Below are 18,761 nucleotides of genomic sequence, written 5' to 3'. Positions count from 1 at the left end.
ATCTGTAACTGTTGTCTTGTTTAGAGTTTGCTGGGGTGTTTCATGATCTTCCTCAATCTGCAGCTGTAAAAAGAAAATATAATACATTTAAGTAAAGCAGTGGGCTAAGTCTGACCAGATGCAACATTAGATCATTGACACCAGCAAAAATATTAATTTTCAGTAAATAACAAACCTCAGCTTTTATAATAAATTTAGATAAGATTACATATATTAAGTTAGCTGTCTATCACAGATAGAAAATGCAGTATTGAAAACTCTTTACAAAACGATTTCATTTGTTAGACAACATGACCTTACAAAAAAAAAACAGTAGTTATATGGCAATTATTCTTCTTAAGGTTAGGCTCATTTCAACATTTACTAATCCATAAAATCATGTTAAACTGTTAAACATGAACAAACATGAATGATCATGTGTTTGTATTGAATAACATTTTGAATTAATGTTGTAAAAATATATTGTTCACTTAAGTTTGTTAGATAATGCATGAATTTGATCTTATTGTAAAGTATGACAAAACTAAACTGGAGATCAAACGTGTTTTATTTGACTGTACTTTTATTTAATCCAAACTGCGTTCATATTTAATAATAAAAAGCTTTATGAACCTGCTAGAGTTATCCAGCCAAGAATAAGAATGTTTTCTGACAGACTGATATTAAGCATAATATTAAGACAGACGTTGTTAACGATGCATTTGTACATTCTTTAACACACATATTTTGGATAAACAGGCCTTTTGTGTGTATAAGTAGTACATATATCATGTATTTCTTTTTTCTTTTATCCTAATAAAAATTATGGGAGCGTTAAATAGCCCAAAATCGTCCCAAAGCCCAGCATATTAGCGTTAGCCGCTTATGCTAACGATTAACAACATTACAATTCGACATTCAAATTAAAATATGCAATAATGTTCTTAACAGAAGCTCGAAATATCAAATTAAATTGAAACATACCTTACTTGAACTCTTTCATTTGATCCTGCAGTCGGTCTTCACTGTGTTTTGTTCAGTTTGATGCGTTTCCTTCTTTTGAGAGAACCTAGACGATCTATGATGTTCGCCTTCAGCCGAGAATCGAAAATGTTTGTAGCATGCCTGGCTCTTCCTTGTCAACAAGTGGATTCAGAGCGACCGCATCAGCAGCAGCGCCGAGGAGAGCGCAACTGTGCAGTGCGCACCTTTTAGATAGCGCGTCAAGAACCGGGTCGACCGGATAGTCGGTACCACCGGTACTAAAGAAAACCTGGAACCGTAACATTTAATTTTTTTTAGTACCGACTTGGTACCGAAGTACCGGGACTTTTGACAACACTATTTGCTTTATTTTAGCACTTATAAACGAGGCGTACGAAAGTTACGTCTTTTATTTCAGCAGAGGGCGATGTGTTGTATCGGTTACATGATGTCACATCTCTTACTAGCAAACACGAAAAATTGAAAATGACGGAAGGAAAGACAGCAAGAGATATACAGCCTGCACCATCACACTTTGGATTTCACAAATTACCAGGGAATGAACAGCTAGACATGTCTAAAGCAGTGTGCAAACTCTGTCGAATACTGGTAACCTACTGTGGTAATACAACTAACATGAGCGAGCATCTTGCTCGACATCATCCAGAGTTAAACGCCAAGCAACCTGAGAAAGCAGAAGCGTCTGCAAGCCAACGAACTCTAAATGAGACATTGTATAAGTTACCCAGCGTTTCAGAAAAGGCAATGGCTATGTTTATATGCAAAGACATTCGACCGTATGCCGTTGTAGAGAATGACAGAAAGAAGCATTTTTGTTATTATTTCTATTATATATTTTATTTATTGAAGTCCAGAGTTTAAAACAATGGCTTACAAGTTAAAGTTTATGTCTAAGAAAGCTATTATGGACTCTTCATTTTATTTTATTAATGTTTCTAGTTTGAGCACTTTATTAAAAGGAATTTTATTTCAAGAAGTATTGTTCTGTTGGACATTTAGTGGCTGTTTGTTTATGCTGAAATATTTAGTTTGTTATAAACTGAAATAAAACAGGAAAAATGCTAAAATGCTTTTTTTGTGTATTTTTTTTTTATTGTGTACTACTCACATTTTTCCATATGGTCTATAGAGAAAAAAACAAAATCGCAACACATTACAATATCGAATCGCAATACTTGTAGAATCGGAATTCTTAAAAAAATCGCAATACATATCGTATCAGCACCCAAGTATCGGAATCGTATCGAATCGGGAGGTAGGTGCATCGTCCCGTCCCTACTTCAATATGAATCCTGGATGTTCTGCGTGTCTCTGTGTGAATGAATGATGCAGACACGCGGTTTCGTTTACTACACATACTGAAGCATGTGTGATGCTTGTGGTATAACACATAAAATTAATAAACAATTTAGTAAAAAATAAAACTGAATTTGAAATTTTATTGTATTTCATAGGGCCTTAAAATATATTTTTGTAAAACTTTTATTTTAGTTCATTTTAGTTTCATGATTTCATGAAAAACGGAATCCAAAAAAAATTAAAACAAACAAAAAAAATTAAACAGATTTCATAGGGCCCAACATTTAGACAGCCCAAAATAAAGATACATTTGTGACCTTGGACCACAAAACCAGTCTTAAGTAGCAGAGTTATAGTTGTAGCAATAGCCAAAAATATATTGTGATCTTCAAAATTATCGATTACTTATTTTTTTTTATACAAAAAATCATTAGGACATCAATGAAAATTTAAAGGTGATATTTTAAATTAATTTAATTTAATTTAATTTTATTTATTTTTTTAACCCGAAGACTCCAGATTTTCAAATTGTTGTATCTCGGCCAAATATTGTCCTAAAAGCTTAATTATTCGGCTTCAGATGATGTATAAATCTCAATATTTAAAAAAATTACCCTTATGACTGGTTTTGTGGTCCAGGGTCACATTTGATAGTCATTAAGATTTGAAAAAATAATTATCAAAAATATAATGTATCATAATAGTTGTATTTGTTTATGGTTATTTAGTTTTAGTTCTCTTTATCGTGAACACATAAATCTCTGTAATCTTCTGGTCTGGGCATTGTGTAATTTGTTCTATTGCACACTTTAGCCAGTCACCTTTTCTAAGCAAATCTGATTTTACAGTAGCATATGTGCCATTGAAGTACTCACTACCTTGTGCATAACGCTTTGTAAGAATGGGCTATAAACCATTCTTAAATTTGGTTCACCCAAAAGTGAAAAATTATTTATTTAGCCTTGTATCATTACAGACCTATTTCTTCTGTGGAACACAAAAGAAGATATTTTAAAGAAATTGGGTTTTGGTTACCAGTGACTTTCATTTTATGGACAAAAAAAAAGCATTGAAGGATTTCTCAAAATATCTATGTTCACCATACAATAGACGAGTTAATGGTGACATGGTTGGGCGAACTGTTCCTTTCAGACTTAGTTATGAGTTTTGTGCTTTGTAGGTGGCCATCTGTAGAAAGTGTTGGATTCATATATCTGATGGTGTCATTTGGCACATCTCCGATTACTGTGGTAATACTGGCGAGATTAGCACGACAACCCAGAGCAGTGGTGTTGACAAGCGGAACAGTTCTCTGTAATTAGAGAGCGCTCAGACGCGACTGTGACATCCAAACCTCTCCGGGCTCTCGCCTGGATCCCGAAGCCTGTCATCAGCGTCACACACCAACACGCGCACTCGCTCGTAAATGATGTCACACTCAAACGCTCAGCTGCCTGGCCAGACCAGCGCAGCCTGCTGAGTACAGTTACAAATGACACTTACGTTATTTACATTATTGGATTTATTGTAGGTTCTTGAAGCCTTCATAAAACTCAGGCTTCAGGTCATCTTACAAAGTGATGGATTACACAAGGATAAATCCATTGTCATTCCAAGTGTGAGGGGAATGTATTAATCTGTAAGTGAAAGTAAGTAAATCATGTTTGTCCTCATTTTCTCACTATTGTGTTTTCTCTGAGCAGATTGCTTGATCCATCTGTCCATTCCTTTGACGTAGGACTGAAACGAGCTAGGATTAAACATTTTTTGCTGGGACTTTAAGGTTTTTGGGAAAGTATCTGTATGTCACTGCACAGATTTTCCCAGTTGTCTTCACATGTTTTTAGACAAGTTCAGGCTGCCAGTATGTGGGTTTTGTAAGTTGAGATGGCTTGTCATTTCTTGCTTTTTGAAAGGTTTCTTTACATTTAGCCTTCAAAGGAAACATACCATCCGGCTCTCCACTTCAGTTTATGTGCATGTCATTTTTTTGGTTCTTTGTGTCTGTTACGTCCTGCCTGCTGTCCTTCTGCTTCATCTAACGCTTTGCACCCCTCCCTAAGTGTGTCCTCTGATTCAGTGCAGCACTGCATCTGTCTATAGTCCGTCTTCCCAGGCCGCCCCATTCCCAGAAGCCCCCTGCAATCGGACAGCTGGCTCTGGGGGAGCTATTGTCCCTGTGCGTATGCCAGGTCCTGCACAGCTCTTTGTTTCCCAGCTCAAATCTGTATGGGAACTCCTCATCCTCACTTGATTCCCTAAAATCCTCAGACCCATACATCTGTCTGTTGTTTCCCAACAGGGAGCAATGGTAGCTGTTTGGCTGAGTGTACAAAGCTCTTGAAGTTTAAGTGGCCAGTGTTGTAGAAAAGCTGATGGGATTTCAGTATGCTCGTCTTAATTTATCATTTACTCGCCCTCATATCATTCCAAACCTGTTTGGTGGAACATAAAGATATTTCATTAATGCACTAAACTCATAGAGGTTTGGAACGACATGAGGGTGAGTTAATATTGACAGAGTTTTCATGTTTGGGTGGACTATTCAGATAAGAGTACTGATAGACTTATATATCAGCAGGCCCTTGGCCATAATCAGGGTGTGTTGGCATTTAGTTGGCCTGTATTTGTCACGACACCTGGGACAGCATTCCTAAAGTTGTCCTCAATTTTTTTTTATTCATTTTTTAATATATATAGTAGTATCATGATAGGCTATTTCGTTGCACATGCTCATGCTCATTGACCATTTAGATTACCTTTGCAGTCATCAAACGTTAATGACAATTAAATCTCAAAATAAATATCTTATTTTATATTTTAGAATGTTGTGAATATAAATTCACTTGTAGTAATTAAAACAATTTACTTTTAGTTTTTAGTGTTTATTTTCACTATTTATAAAATGATTTATTCTAAATAAAATAGAATTTGAATACAGGTCATTCTATTGTTATTCATTTTATAAATGTAATTTTGAACTGTTTTTTTTTTTTCTTTTCTGCATTTTGCAAATAAATTTAACAAATATTAAGTATTATAAATTGTTCATTTAACTTTCAAACTTGTGCACATTTGTTAATTTTTGTTTTTTAGTGTTTTAGTTTTAATTTATTTATGAAATCATTTATTTTTAATAATATAGAAATTTAATACTGGATATTTTGTTATTTGCCTAAATGTATTAATTATAGCATTTTGAATTTATTTTTTTGGTTTTTGTTTTTTTTACAAATAATTTTAGCAAATTAAGTAAATCTCAATCAAGTATTCATATAACCTAATTTTTTTGCACGCATCAACTCAATTTTCTTCTTATATATAGATAGACAGAGATTGATATTGAAATAGACACTTTATGCCAGCTGTCTGTTAATTTTATCCACTTCTTTTTGATATATTCCTTGATAGAATAGGGCCCTATAAATCCATTTTATTTTCCAAATTCCATTAATTTTTTTTCATTTTACTTTTTTGAAATTAGTTTTTTTTTTTCTGTTTTACATTTTTCTAGACTCTGTTTTAATGGTTAAATTAAAAATACGAATTAAAAAGTGTATCTGATTAATCTAATTAACAGCTTAACAGCTATTTATTAAAAGTTGACCAAAAATTACATTGAGGCCCTACAAAATACATTTTCCCCCCCTAAATTTAGTTTTATTTTGATCAAATTCTGTGTTTTCAAATTCAAATTTCAAGTTTTAATAGCTTTGTTAAAATATTGTAATCAAAAGCATCTCTAATTAATTGGTTTTATAAAAAAAAATATTATTTTATTTATTTTTTCAGAAAAACTGTGTATTTGCATTTTTCTGGTAAATAATCCTTAAGTAATGTTTTCATTTATAATTTTATTATTAGTAGTACTATCATTACATTTAAGTAATCTATTTCAGTCGCTGTTCCTTCAAGTTAAACTGAACTTTCATTTTGATGGGTTGCTGTTGAAGATCTTCAGGTTTCTGTTTGTACTACATGATATGACGACAGTTTTTCTCAAAAGAATCAGTAAAATGCTCATGAAGTGACTCTCAGGGCAGTTCTAGAGACTTGTTTATGTGTTTATCTCCAGTATATGCGGTAAACAAAACCGTACGTGTGCACCATTCATTCACACAGAGACACACAGAACATGCAGAATTCATATATATTCTTTTTGCAGCTTAATATTCACAGAAACCAGTCCATATCACATTCTGATTTAAGTGTACTGACCTACTTTTGATTTATTCATCCAAAATTTGGCAAATTCTGTGACATTCTGCGTTTTACAGTAAATTCCATTTCTATGACTGGATTCTGCGATTCAGTCTGCGTTTTCCGCATGGCGGAAATCATAGGGTCCTAATAGTCTGAGCTGCCTTCTATCTTTACCTGAACATAGCATGTCATGGCAAGATGCCCCACTCTTCAGTGAAGTATTCTGTGTTTTATCCGACTTGAGTAAGTTTCGCCGTAAGGAGCAGTGGCGTTGTGTAGTGCTGTCCTGTGAGGCTGGGGGAAGTTTCATCTGGGCTGTGGCTGGATTCTTTGTGTGGGAGGCAGAGCGGCATGAATCAGACTCTTATTGTCTTTCCCCCTCAAGAGACCATCAGGTGTCCAACTAATCACATGTTGTCTGTCTTTCTCTCGACACCCTCCCCCCTCACTCAGCTGTATTCTCTCATTAACATATGAAGGAAGCGGTGGGAAGCGGATGGCCTTGCATTTTCATGCTTTTCATTCACACTGACCACAGTGACTAATTTTTGTCCTTTCTGCCTGACCCCCTCCAATATTTAGTGTATAGCACAAAATATGAACCATCCCACAGGAAACTGCCCTTTTACACTTAAGCTACAAGTATCTGTTTTGATATTGACAACTACTTCCCTTTAGTAGAGCTCAAATCCTGGAGTAACAAGGAACTTTCGGAGTGTGTATTTAGTGACAAAGTTTTGATTTTGAATTTCACTACTTGATAATTTGAGTCAGTCTCTTGCAGTTTTCAGTTCTCCTTTAAAGTTGTCCAAATGAAGTTCTTAGCGATGCATATTACTAATCAATTCAAGTCTTGTTATATTTACAGTAGAAATTTTACAAAATAACTTCATGGAACATAATCTTCACTTAATATCCTAATGATTAATAACCCTAGTTTTATATCATCAGTCACCAAGGCTGTTTATTTGCTGCTTTAGGTATTGATTTAGTATCGTATTAAAGCTGAATTATTTAGTATTGATCCAACCATATGTTGGACATGTGTGTTGGGATATCAGCTACTAAACTGAGCCCTTGCACAGACCTATTTGAGCCCTGCTGTCACTTCACAGAAAAGCAGGAAAGCAAGAGAGCACCAAAGATGAGAGTAGAGAAACGGGAAAAAGGGGCACACAGGAAGGAAGTGAGAGTTCAGTCTCTTTACCTCCAAGTCCACCTCCATATATCCTGTGCTGCCACATGGACAGATGTAAGTTAACTTGTGTGTGTGGCCGTGGATGTGTCATTCTGATTCCCAGTCTGTATTCCAGGAGCCCCCTACTGTTCCTGCTGCACTGACTGAGCTCTGGCGGCTGCTGACTGCAGATTTTACCTTATATGGTCATTCTCAGCTCCCCGCCTGTCAGCCTTCCAGACCCATTTCCTCTTTCCTTTCCATTGGTTGAAGCACAGTGCTTGCGCCCAATAGATTCTTTGATAGAAGTGTAGAAGAAAAGGGGGCAGTGTGAAGGGAATTTTTTTTGGTTAGTGTGTCAAGTCCACTGTGGTCATTAGGAGATTTCTTTTAATTGTTAATATTTAGAATAACTTAAAATGTAAAAAAATATTATTGCTATTATTATACTGAAATTTTATTCTGGATGAACAACCGAAAAAGTAAGTTAAATAAAATAAATAAATAAATAAAAGTAGTAATAAAAAATATTATTATATATTATATATTTTTTTTACTCTATTTATTTTTCTTTTATATATGTTATCATTTCTTCTAATGCATTTATAGAATTTGACATGAAACAATTATTTCAGTCCAGATGGGATGTTTCACTCAAGTGCAAAAGTCAGTCATTTCTTGATTTAATTATTATATATTTTTTTATAATATAAAATATCATTTATTTGTTTGTTTGTACTTTTATATATTTTAGGTTGGTTATCCAGTATACATTTTTGTATTTAAAATAAATGTATCCTTAATTTAAGTGTCAAACCACAGGATCTCTCTTATCTGGTGATCTTTCTTTCTGCTTCATTTCTTTATTCTACCCTCCTCCTCCATTCAGGTCATATGTATTAGCCAACTGCATACACCTGCTGCTCCTGAGCAGCTCTCATTCTCACACACAGTTGGCCCGCCCACTCATTCCTGATTGGCTGTTTTTGTGGTTCATGTAAAATGACATGACGTCTGGTTAGACAGCTGCTGGGGTTCTTTAGTCAGGTCAGCTGTAGTCTGCTGCCTCTGGGTCCTGTGGACTCACAGAGGAAATGGAAATTTCCACTATGACTAGATAAGACAGACATGCTTTAGCTACTGCAGAAAGCGGCTCTGTCTTTGTAATACTTTCTATTGGCCACCTCCACAGTGTGTCCTGTCTTTCTGTCTCTTTCATTTCCTCCTTGTCTGACTTCACTGGTAACTCTCAGTCTCTGTCAGACTTGGTTTCATTGAGGAAAGAAATCCTTTTTTTAAAATATGGTTTATTGATTGAATGAGTTGAGGCAGACCTGTGTTACTCAAGGTGAGGGATCTGCAGCAATGCTGCTGCTGTTGCTATGCAACAGGTTAGAGACTCTGTGCTGCAACGCTGGTTTTGGACTCCAGTTTTAGTAAGCTATAATTAATTCACATAAATATTCATGATATTAGTTTAGCAGTGCTTCCCTTTATAATTTACCATAATGCATACTGGATTTATATCAGATTTTTTTTTCTCATTATGGGAGAAATGAAGTCACAATTTATTGAGTTATAAAGTCAGAGTTGCAAGACAAACTCTTCTGAGCAATTCTGAGAAATAAAATCACAATTCTGAAAAATGAAGTCAAAAGTCGCAATTCTGAGATAGAAAGTTGCAATTCCGACTTTTTTCTCAGAATTGCAAGTTTATATCTTGCAATTTTGACTTTACAACACGCAATTGCAAGTTTATATTTTATATCTTGTGGCTTTTTTTTCTTAGAATTATGTAATACAAACTCGCAATTCTGACTTTTTTTCTCAAAATTGCAAAATACAAAACTTAAATTCCGAGAAATGAAGTCAGAATTTCGTACAAATAAAATCGCAAATGCGAGTTATAAAGTAAAAAAAAAATCTTCTGAGCAATTCTGAAAAAAAAATAGTCTCAATTCCGAGGAATAAAGTCACATTCCACTAAATAAAGTCGCAATTCAGACTTTTTTTCTCAACATTGTGTAATACAAAATCGCAATCCCAAGAAATCAAGTCAGAATTGCGTGAAATAAATTGGTAATCGCGAGTTATAAAGTTAGAGGTGCAAGACAAATTCTTCTGAGCAATTCCGAGAAACTAAGTCACAATTCTGAGAAATAAAGTCGCAATTACTTTTTCTTTTTTTTTTCTCAAAATTGCGTAATACAAAATTGCAATCCTAAGAAATGAATTCAGAATTGTGTGAAATAAACTCGAAATTGTGATTTATGAAGTCAGAGTTGCAAGACGAACTCTTCTGAGCAATTCTGAGGAATAAAGTCGCAATTTCAAGAAATAAAGTCGCAAGTCCAACTTTTTGTCAGAGAAATAAAGTCAGAATTGCGTGAAATAAACTCACAATTGCGAGTTATAAAGTCAGAGAAAGTAAGTTGCAAATCTGAGATAGTCACTTTCTGAAAATCCAGTCACTTTGTTTCTCACAACTGAGTTTATATCTCTCAATTCTGACTTATGAGTTAAGTCATTAATGAGTTGAGTCAAAATTGTGAGATCAACTCTTTTTTTTAAAGATGGACTTTATAACTCGCAGTTGCGAGTTTGTCTCACAATTCTGAGAAAAAAAAGTAAGAATTGTGAGATAAAATTTGCAATAACCTTTTATATTTTTTATTCAGTGGCAGAAACAGGCTTCCGTAAATCAAACATTGAACAAAAAAAATGCATTTAACTGCTGTAATTTTTTTTTGTGTGCTTTCAAACAAGCAGGTATACTAAAAATGCACATCATATAGATATCTTGCAGACAAATTTTGTTAACAGATATAGTGTTACTGGCCTTCAAATGATCTAGAATTAGGGATGGCGAAAACTAAAAAATTTCTTGACCGACCACCGAGCCTCATTAGCCGGTTGAAACCGGTTAACCGATTAGTTTAAAATATGGTACGCTATTTGAAATAACAGCCATTTCGAGCCGCTCCTGCAATTTCACAAGTCTGTCGCATCTGGCCGCGATCACACCGAACGCGTCTTTTAGTTCTAAAAACGCGAGGCGCACAGCACTGCCTTTTTTTTGTGACTTTTAATAAAAGAGCGTGCTGCGTTTTTTTATGTTGCTAAGCAACGACCAAAACAGCTGTCCTGTCAGTCAAATCAAAGGATTATAACGTGAGCACTCTAAAATCTTAGTTTTATGCTGTTAAGTAAACTGTCATATTAGCAGAAACCCTAAAAAATACAGCTCCGGGTTACCCACGATAGACAAAAGTTTTCTCCTCTATTTCTTGCAGTCTCCGGACTTTTTAAGCAACAGTAAAATTCCGTCACCACAAGAACGCGAATGACGTTGGGCGTTTTTCCGCTCAGAGTTGATTTTTTTTTGCAACTTCACGCGCTCAGAGCGCTCCTGCAAAAACGCGAGGCGCAGCAGGCGGTGAAAACGCGAGGCGCCTGGGGCGCATAAGCAGCGCGTAGAACGCTCACTGCCAACAGAAAACCATTCAAAAGAGGCGCCTCCAACTGCAAAAACGCGTTCGGTGTGATCGCAGCCTCTCTCTGCCGCTCTGCCTCCCGCACACACACACACACACACACACACACACACACACACACACACACACACACACACACACTGCCACTCACGTCACTTTTTTTAAAATCCCAGACAGCGCGAAACATGAGTCCCGCAAACGCGGCGCCGAAGAGCTTGTTGTATGTAATCGTAGGACAAATGGCTCCTTAGTTTCAAATGGTTTGGGTACAAGGTGATCGCTTTGAAAATAAAGGCGTTTGTCTAGGTTAGAAGCTCATTTGAAACATTTCCACGGCTCATTTAAGAAAATGACAGCTCCGAAGAGATGCCGCTTTAGTTGAGGTAGTGCTAACCATAATAAAGAAAGATGATGATCATCATCACCTTATCGGTTACCACTGAAATGTAGATGTAATGTATTTCCAAATCTAAGCCCATCTTATGCGGAATGTTGCCTAATAGACTGCAACATGATAAAACCAATGGATAAAACAGGCACCTTCAGAATGCGTAAAAGACGCACCGGCACTTTTTTTTTAACCGACTACCGACAACTTTGACCGGTTAACGTTGATACGGTCAACCACCGGTCAAACGGTCATCGGTTAACATCCCTATCTAGAATCATGTGATCCCTCGTATAGCTGTATTTTTGTTTTGTTTTTTGGGCTATTTTTACAATTTTCTCATCCTTCGGATGACAAGCCTGCATATATAAGCACATAAAGTTTTATATTGTCTTATGATGTGTTAATAAATAAAGCAAGACGATCTAGAATCCATAAGCAGACGATTACTAATGACCACCTGCTGCAATGTCAGTGATCCATAACAAACAAATGGCAATAATGTTACGAAATCAATATAGCGGCTAATGCATGTGCATCATCCTGAGCCTCCTCTTTTAGAGGCTTTGAGTTATTGGTTCTCTTGAGAGAACTACTGCCCTTATATCACCTCCTCCATCTTTTTTGCCAGCGCTTCCTTCCACATGTCTATGACTAAACAAGCCAAAAACCAAGTGCAAAAGATCAAGAAATACCAAGAACACTGGCTATGTTTTCTCTTGTTGCACGTGAGGTGCACTCTTACATCATTTTTTTATTTTATTTTATATTTTGTTTTTATTACATTTTTACAGTAAGGAGGGTTTAAAATCAGAAATGTTTATCTAGAATTATTTTTAACCCTTAAATGCATGAATGTTTCGCCAATCATTATTACATATTCGTGTATTTAGCAATCCGGGCCTATATATCCAGCACGGATGGATCTCTAACTTCTGCAATAGCAAAAAACCTCTTGATATTTTAAGAACAATTACAGAAGAATAAAATAAAGCATATTTTGTTACCTTTTTTATCATCGTCATCATTCTCAGAGCACACTTCCACAGTACATTCAGCATCTGGCTCATATTCGCAATCTCAACCATATTCTCAAAACTATTATCAATGACTTCAAAGTCAATCTCTTGATCGCTGGCAGTTTATTCACCACACCCACCATCAATAACAGTGACATTTATTTTTTTATGGCATACAGTAATTGCTCTGCAGTAAAGCCATTCAAACCAGTGACATTTTTTGCTGATGATATTCTTTTGGTTTATGCCTGTGATTCTTCTGAATAAAACATCACGTCATTGTTGTCCATCAAACTGCCACCTTGAGGAATAAAGGTGAATTGCAGCTAATTACATATTTTGGCACACGAAAAATATACTTTATACTATTACACACCTCGAGTAGCGACCATATACACTTTTTACAAAAAATTAATCATTAATTAAACATGTATTCTTACAAATACGAATAGATTGAGAAATACTAAGAAAGTTGTCAAACTTTAAAAGAATTAAGGCAGGAGAGGGTAGTAAATGATGTCCCGGGTTGCTAAAATTTAAAGGGTTAAAGCAGATGAATTCTTTAGTAAAACACTTATTCATGAAAAATTGAAATGTGTACTTTTCTAGATGTATGACCTTTTTGTTTACGTGACTTTTTGCAACAGTGCTTTACTGGTAGTTGCGTTGCATTCCTTTCTGTACTTATTGTGTGTGTGTTTACCAGCATCGCCATAACTTCATGACAACATCAGTGATTTCTCGCACTAGTCTTGGTTTGTTTCCTTTGCTGCATGTGATGGTTGACAGACTGCTGCCCACAGCTGGATTTTGAATTAGGAACCTTAAGTGAATTGTGTTTTTATTGGCGAGCAGCAGCGCTGTATCAGTCTGTCTGTATGTTTGTTTAGCTGTTCATGAAGTGAGTGGCAATCAGTGTTCCTGATAATAGACCCCTGTGTGTGATTCTTGGATTATCTTCTCCGTTTCAAGAACATCATCTTACGTATTCCGTATCTTCCCGTCTTTCCAATTACTTTTGATCTTTTCTTGTGAAATGTTGTTTTGCCACCTTATTCGTTCTTCAAAATCACCACTCTCATTTCAAAAGAAACGGGGTGGTTAGCTCACAAATAGCTGTGAAAGGTATAGTTTCTCTTTCATAGGGCTGTGCTATAACCATGCCCAGACTTGAGAAGGAATGTGTACACAGAGTGGTTTTCCGCACAGGTGGGTAGTGTCTTTTTGTACAGGCCGAGCCTGAGAATAGCCCTGGCTGTTGTGCTTTGGTGGGCTGGGCTTTCTGTTGTGACGTAATCGCACCATAGGCACAGCAGCAGCGTGGACAAAAGTGTGGGTGTGGTCCTCACTCGACACATTGAACAATGTGATCAGATGACACCTGATCACACAGCCCTGTGCAGAGATTCTGGTCTTGCAAGAGATCAGAGGTCGTGACCCGGAGAGCAGAGGGCACTGATGTCATCAGGAAGTCAGCTGACTGGGCATGGGACCGCAGCCATGCCTTTATTTGGCTTCTTTGTTTGCGGTGTACAAGAGAGAGGAGGGAAATCTTCTGTTGGGTTTTTTTCACTAGTCTTCAGGCCTGTGCATTGTATAATGGTATTACATAAGGTGCTCAGAATGAAGAACAACACTGTTTTTCATATACAAACTTGCGTGCAAACTAGCTTTGCAGTAGTCTACTTCTATTTAAATACAGAACCAATATTTTATATCTGAACTGATTTATTTAAAGGGATAGTTCACCCAAAAAGAATCACCCCATGATTTACTCACTCTCAAGCCATCCTAGGTGTATATGACTACCTTCTTTCAGATGAATACAATTGAAGTTATATAAAAAAAAAAAAAATCTTGTATCTTCCAAGCTTTATAATGGCAGTGAATGGGTGTTGAGATTTGGAAGTCCAATAAAGTGCATCCATCAATCATACGAAGTGCTCCACATGGTTTCGGGGGGGGTTAATATAGACCTTCTAAAGCAAATCAATGCGTTTTTGTACGAAAAATATCCGTATTTAATACTTTATAAACCATAATCTCTAGCTTCCGCTAACTGTTGTATGCACATTCACGAGCGAGTGGTGTTTCAGTGGATGATGTAGGATGCAGGCGTAAGGTTCAAAACACCATTTACGAAATAGAAGTACAAAATGAGGATTTGTAAAGAAAAAAGTCGGAGGATTTCGATATAAGCAAAGAGGAGACTGGTTCTCCTTTGCTGTAAACACAACTTGGTTCTCACGAGACTAGCATACTCTCACCGGAGCTTATGCTACACCTGCTTTTTAAAGAAATAATTGAAGGAATCAAATATTTACCAAAATGTACAATTCAGTTTTAGTTCTGATCATGTTATTGGATAAATGTAAATTTTCAGCCAAATAGAATAGAATTAATATATTGTTAGTGTTTGTCTTGTTACTTAAAGGAGAAGTTCAGTTCCAGAACAAAAATTTACAGATAATTTATTACAATAATATGTTCATGTCTTTCTCTCTTCAATCGAGGAAAACATTTCAGGATTTCACTCCATATAGTGCCCCGACTTCAATGGTGCCCCCGAGTTTGAACTTCCAAAATGCAGTTTAAATGCAGCTTCAAAGGGCTCAGAACGGTCCCAGCCAAGGAAGAAGGGAAAAATATTACAATTTATATACTACTTAACCTCAAATGCTCGACTTGTCTAGCTATGAAGCTGCATTTAAACTGCATTTTGGAAGTTCTAACTTAGGAGCACCACAGAAGTCCACTATATGGAGAGAAATCCTGAAATGTTTTCCTCAAAAAACATAATTTCTTTACGACTGAAGAAAGACATGAACATCTTGGATGACGGGGTAAATTGTGTAAATTTTTGTTCTCAAAGTGAACTTCTTTAATATTAAACTGTTGTTGTGGCTTTTTTAATTGTGGCAAAATCTCATTTTGTCTTTCTCACACACCCAAACCTCCTTGTGACCCGTTGCACGCGTGTTTCTGTGTCTGCATTTGGAAGCCAAGCTGCGAGAACAAAAGGCCCGCAATCTGTTTTTATTATAAATCAGCTGTCGTGTGTAAATGTTTCTGCTGTTGGTTTGAATGACCGGATGAGCTATTGTTTGAAAAGTTAGAGAAGAATGCCTTTCTCTCCCCCCTCACTTTACGAGCGCAGGCCAGGCCATGCAGGCCAGTGTTTGTTTTGGTGTTACGTAGAGCTTGGCTGGCATTGTCAGAGCTCATTTCATTTACCCAAAGGGCAGAATGCTTTCATAATCTAATATTTGTCTTTGTGTTTTCTCTTTGCAGTCGGGCCGTATAGATAAGGCCTACCCTACAGTATGTGGCCACACCGGCCCCGTTCTGGACATCGATTGGTGCCCTCACAATGACCAGGTCATCGCTAGTGGATCTGAAGACTGCACCGTGATGGTACGTCACCCTTCTTTACATTTGCTCTCAGCATTAAAATTGACTTAATACACAGCACAATTATTATTATTAAATTATTACTATATGTAGTGCAACCCTAGCTAAACCCCTGCAGTCATTCTTCAGCTTGTTTATTGATGGGTGGATTTGACCAATTGTAGATAAGTTTCCTTGAATAGCCTTCATCACATCTCCACCCACCCATTGAGTCCATGTGTGGTTGGCAAAGTCTGCCCCATGACTCATGTGAACGGCAGTAGATCAGATCAAGGCATAACCAAAGGCTCGCTTTTCTGGACTGTTTTAGATTAGTTTAAGCCCAGCCTGAAGTCATTGAATCAGCAGTTACTATTTTATAGTTCTGAGGTCAGTCTGGCTGGCTCTGGGTCTATTTATCATGCTACTAGCCCTTATTTGGCCTGTGTGCAGAAAAAAAAACAGCAACTCCAGCGCTTGTGTACGTGTAATGAGTGTACAAGTGTGGAGTTTAATAGGACACTGTCTCTCTTCCTCTCTTGGGGAATACCGAGGCCCGGGAAGTGATGGTTGATGATTCTGGCTGTTTTTCTTTGTCCTACCTTTCTAGATTCATAACATCTGAATTATGTTGCGGTATAGACATGTTGAAGGGTAATTTCGTTAGTGACCTATAATGTTTTTAGGGAGTGATGATGATGATATTAAATGGGTTTAGCAGTGGCTGTGTGAGGGAATAATGTGAACACATCCAGTCTATTACACAGTACATTAGTCATTATACAGACAAATTGTTGTGATTATCCAATCAGAACCAAGCGTTTTAGAGAGCTGTTTAATAAATGCTACGAATAAGCGATATGTAGAAGACCAAAGGAATTTCAAAAGAGAGAGGCTGACTATAAAAAGCATGCTCGCATAGTACTTTTACTGTTTCTGCCATATAAAGTTGAAAGAACATCTATACTTTTAATCCTCGTTTAAAATGAAAACACTGCTGGACCCTTTATTTTGGCCTCTGCTGCCACCTTCAGGAAAATTAATGAAACTAGTCAAAATGGATGTAATGCAAAATTAAACAAAATGAAAAAATAAGGATAATCTTAATTATAATTAAAATAACACTGAATCGAACATAGTTTTTTAAATTAGTATTATTTTTTATACTATTTGGCATTTATTAATATTATCAGCATTTTTATATTTTTAGTGTTCAGTTTTTGTTTACATTTTAGTGTGTGTATATGCATATATAGTATATATAGTGTGTGTCAAAAGTTTGCAATCAGTAAGATTTTTAATGTTTTTACAGAAGCCTTTCTGCTCATCAAGGCTACATTTATTTAATTAAAAAAATACAGAAAAAAAACAGTACTATTGTGGAATATAAGTTTGCTATTTTAATATACTTTAAAATATAATTTCTTCCTGTAATGAAAAGCTGAATTTTCAGCATCATTACTCCAGTCTTCAGTGTCACATGATCCTTCAGAAATCATTCTAATATGCTGATTTATTATCAATGTTGGAAACAGTTAAATTTTTTTTGAACCTGTGATACTTTTATTCAAGATTCTTTAAATAAAACGTTAAAAAGAACAGCATTTATTCAAAATAAAAATCTTTAGCAACAATATACACTACCGTTCAAAGTTTGGGGTCAGTATGTTGTTGTTGTTTTCTTTGTTTGAAAGAATTTTTTATTTTTATTCAGCAAATTGATAGTAAAAAGTCATAGTAAAAGACTTATATTGTTAGAAAGGATTTCTATTTTGAATAAATGCTGAAAAAAATATTAAGCAGCACAACTATTTCCATTCTATTAGAATTAGATTTCTGAAGGATCGTGTGACTCTGAAGACTGGAGTTATGGCTAATGACAATTCAGCTTTGCATCACTGAAGTAAATTACATTTTAAAGTATATTTAAATAGAAAACACATTTTAAATTGCAATAATATTTCATAATATTGCTTTTGTCTATTTTTGATCAAATAAATATAACTTTGAGCATAAGAGACTTTTTAAAAAAAAAAAAGCATTTAAAATCTTACTGATCTGAAACCTTTATAATATAAACAGATTTATTTCACTGCTGTGTATCTTGTATCAAGTATAAATATTTTTGAATATTGCAATGTGAATATTTTTGTTTTCAGGTGTGGCAGATCCCAGAGAATGGTTTGGTGACCTCCATGGCAGAGCCAGTGGTGGTGCTGGAGGGTCATTCTAAGAGAGTGGGAATCGTTACCTGGCATCCCACCGCCCGCAACATCCTGCTCAGCGCAGGTGAGAAGCCTCGTGATGCATCAGAGATGAGGAATCTATAAAGAAACCATAACAGAGCAGACAAGAAATAATAGGGAAAAGAGAGGAGACAAGGTTGAGGAAATGAAATCTGTCGTGTTCATGTTTTTAATGTTTTGGCACTCAAGTTCAAATGGAAAAAGCTGCTCCAAGTACTTTCTAATAAATACATTGAAAATCTTTAACATTCAAATGTGATTATTTCCCCATCTCTGGGTTTGTCTGCAGGCTGTGATAATGTGATTATCATCTGGAATGTGGGAACGGGAGAGGCCATGATCACCATGGAGGATATGCACCCTGACATCATCTTCAGCGCCTGCTGGAACCGCAATGGCAGTCTCATCTGCACCGCCTGCAAGGACAAGAAAATCCGTGTCATTGACCCTCGCAAGGAGGAGATCATTGCGGTTAGTGCTTGAATGACATGGACTGACGTGTTTTACCTCTTAGGTTATGTGCATGTATGTTGATGTGTTTACTCGACTCGAAAAGCATTC

General features: G+C 36.1%; 1 protein-coding gene across 1 annotated transcript in view; it reads left to right on the top strand.

Moving 5' to 3' along the window:
- The window catches only part of coro1ca (coronin, actin binding protein, 1Ca), a 58,779-nt gene that overhangs the window by 29,722 nt on the left and 10,296 nt on the right, over positions 1-18,761 (top strand). The window contains exons 3-5 of the mRNA XM_073840513.1: positions 15,856-15,978; positions 18,114-18,243; positions 18,490-18,671. Of these exons, the coding sequence (XP_073696614.1) occupies positions 15,856-15,978; positions 18,114-18,243; positions 18,490-18,671 (435 nt within the window). The remainder of the gene's footprint in view (positions 1-15,855; positions 15,979-18,113; positions 18,244-18,489; positions 18,672-18,761) is intronic.

Source organism: Garra rufa, chromosome 5 (genome assembly GCF_049309525.1).
Source record: "Garra rufa chromosome 5, GarRuf1.0, whole genome shotgun sequence".
In the NCBI taxonomy this organism is placed as follows: domain Eukaryota; kingdom Metazoa; phylum Chordata; class Actinopteri; order Cypriniformes; family Cyprinidae; genus Garra; species Garra rufa.
This window is presented reverse-complemented; position numbering and strand designations above follow the sequence as displayed.